This window comes from Schistosoma mansoni, chromosome 1 (assembly GCF_000237925.1).
Source record: "Schistosoma mansoni strain Puerto Rico chromosome 1, complete genome".
In the NCBI taxonomy this organism is placed as follows: Eukaryota; Metazoa; Platyhelminthes; class Trematoda; order Strigeidida; family Schistosomatidae; genus Schistosoma; species Schistosoma mansoni.
The window spans coordinates 28,047,241-28,050,445 of NC_031495.1; the positions used below are offsets into that span (position 1 = coordinate 28,047,241).

At 28.0% G+C, this 3,205-nt stretch overlaps 1 protein-coding gene across 1 annotated transcript in view; it reads left to right on the forward strand.

Moving 5' to 3' along the window:
• Positions 1 to 1,832: 1,832 nt before the first annotated feature.
• The window catches only part of Smp_092020 (putative cement precursor protein 3B variant 2), a gene marked incomplete at its 3' end in the record, with an annotated part of 82,466 nt that continues 81,093 nt past the window's right edge, over positions 1,833 to 3,205 (forward strand). Inside the window, exon 1 of the mRNA XM_018793923.1 lies at positions 1,833 to 3,025. Within this exon, the coding sequence (XP_018648387.1) occupies positions 2,213 to 3,025 (813 nt within the window). The 5' untranslated portion in view covers positions 1,833 to 2,212. The remainder of the gene's footprint in view (positions 3,026 to 3,205) is intronic.

A 3,205-nucleotide genomic window follows, 5' to 3' on the forward strand; every position in this document is an offset into this window, starting at 1 on the left:
TAGCTTATGAATTCAACTATGAAAATACTACAATCTCCACAATTCCCTATACTGATGAATAAAATATTTGACGACTAAATTTTTAAAAAATTCAGTTCCAATCAAACATCGAAACCATTTGTATGACGTCATATCTGTCTGGCCTAAAAAATAAGGTTTTAACGAAAGAATGTGAAATTTATCATGCATTGTGAATATTACCTAGTTATCTGTGATAAAATATATTTAGTCAGATTTGAGTAAGAATTGTGTTTATTTTCTATGGAATTTAAACAGCTTTTCAAATGTTTATTGATTTGCACACATCTAGACATTAAATGTTACCTAATGGTAAAGTCTTTCTAGATATGCACCATTCCTTTTTACTTTTATGTTGCTGTTATTGCATGGATGAGTCTCAAAAACCACCAAATATTTACATATTTATTATAGGTTGTGAAAAAGATTATCTAGTGATCAAGGATGTCATTACTAGTTGTTAAAGATTCCCATTGTGAAAATTAGAACAACATATGTAAGCAAATCCTAAGCTCGTTCTCGCTTCTGTGAGACGTGCATTGAACTTCAGGAACTCATTGAGTGCCTTAAATGCAACAGGGTCCCCACGTGATTTTAGAATATTAAAGATTCCCATTGTGAAAATTAGAACAACATATGTAAGCTTACATATGTTGTTCTAATTACTAGTTGTGTTCAGATTACGTATGTTCGCTTTATTAAGAAGCCATATTAAGGAAGAAATTGTTAATGTCATAGTTCAAAGGTTTTCCCCAAAACACAAAATTTAGTGAAATATATATTGTATACTTTTATATGAGGGCGTAAAGCTTATGACTGCATTTTTTGTATTCTCATAAAGTATATCATAGTAATTTTGTGGTAATTTTAGTTCTTGTGGACATATTTATCAGAAAAAGCACAATAATAAATTCACATTTATGAGTGCTTGGTGTTATTAACCATGACCTATGTTCATCTGTGATAAATCGAAATGTAAGTACGAAAATAATAATTTTATATCCTAGATTGTTTACATCTAATTAGCGACAAGTTTGTGGCTCTTATAAATAATATACTGAATAAAAATATCTATATAGTAATAATTGCATAGATTTCTCAAAACATTTATTTTTTGGTGGGGGGAGGATTATTTTTGTGTATGATTAGTAGTGGAATACAGGATATGCGTTTCATTCTAATTGAAATCAATTGGTTGTATATATCTTCATTAGAGTTAGTTCTAACAATGAATCTCAAACCCAAATGGTGTTCCCTAAATGTATTATAAGTTGAGACAACTAGAAATTTCGTTAGTAGCGGTAATGTAAATGATGAGGACTTTTATTTTTTTGATATTGATATTCAGAAATGCACTTATTTACATGTGAAATCTTAATGGATCTCTGATATGATCCCAAAAACAAGATTATTTGAAACTTCACTATTGATCAACTGTTTTTATTGCATCGAAATAGAAACGATTCTGTTAAGTTGTGAATTTCTTTTCAGTTATATATTAGATACAAAACAATATATTATCGTTTTATGATATCCCATTCTTATTCTTCCATATATACATATATAATTACAAGACACAAGTTGTAGTATTCTGACCTGACCAACCCATAAGTAGAATTACCGAATTGAATATAAATAAATACTATGAAAAAAAAAACTTAATACCAAAACCAATTAGATTCGTTTTTACTTGAATAACCTTTGAATAAATTTTGACCAATCAGTTTACACAACATGTACATTAATTTTCTTTCAGTATATACATAAATACATATGAAATACATGTGGATGCATATTTGCACAATAGCCTATTGTTTTCATATATAATCCTTTTTTTTATATCCGAAGAAGTACCTTATCTCTTTTACTTATTATTTTGCTACTCCAACTTATAGTATAGTACTTTAGTCAAAACAGGTAAACATATTAATGGTTAACTATATTCAATTAATAACATATATGTGATATTTTAGTTTACATCACCCAGTCAATGAATTCGGGTGATAGTTTTCCTGAAGGTTTTATAGAACAAAGCAAGAAATTAGTTGGTTTTAAAATATGTTTGAAATTATAATTAAAATATTATATGAACATTGATGAGATCTTTGCATACATTAAATAATGCCTCACCTTATTATGTAGAGATAGAGTACATGTAAATATAAAATACCCAGGAAAACACTAAACTGAAGTTATGTCACGACAAATATCTCAAAAACGTTCTAATCAAAACCTTAGAAGACAGCATTCAATGAAAACTGATGACTTGGATAATGCTTACATAGAATCATGTGATTTTTGTTCCAATTCGGTACAAAGACAACATACTACTTCAAATCCACCAAATGAAATGCAATCATATTTAGATTATTCAACAAAACGATATACTAATCAAATGAATACATATTCCTCTTCAGGAAAATCAGTTAGTCCACATCTTTTAAATGTACTTAATCCAAGTCCTAGTGCACATTCTTCTTTAGTAGCTGTAAGTCGTGTTTCACAACAACCATCGTTTGAATCTTATGATTCATCAATGAGTGCAACAAGTTGGACAAGTTCAAATGATCCTGATCTAATTACAAACAATTTACGTTATACCAATGATCTACGATCTTTATCACCGAATCAACAATTTACTAATATTACTACAAATCGGTCAACATCACCATCAATACAAGAAAGAAATAATGTCAAATCTACAAATAACAGCATCAATTATGGAAATCCCAAGCAAGATTTAAAAATAACTAATGAATTAAAATCTAGTTTAAAAAGTATAAAAACAAAAGAAACATTTCAATCAAAAAAGAAAAATCCATTATTTCGTAGTATTACATTAGATAATGATAATATGCCAAATGATATCCATAATAATAATAATCCATTATCTTCTTCATCATCTACAAGTCGTTTAAAAAAATTATCATTTTCAAGTCAATCAGATAAAAAATTATATCGATCAGATAGATTATTTTCTAAAGTTTTACCAAAAGAGATGATGGATGTAAGTTTCCTTCTAGATATTGATAGCTTTTTAATACTACATTGATAATAAATAAACAGTAAGTTATACACTGTAATGGTTAGTTGAACATTCATAGATTTAAACAAATAGTTAACCAGAAGGGGTTTGTGGAGATTTCAGTATTTTTCATAGTTGAAATCATGAGTCAATTGAAGCTAG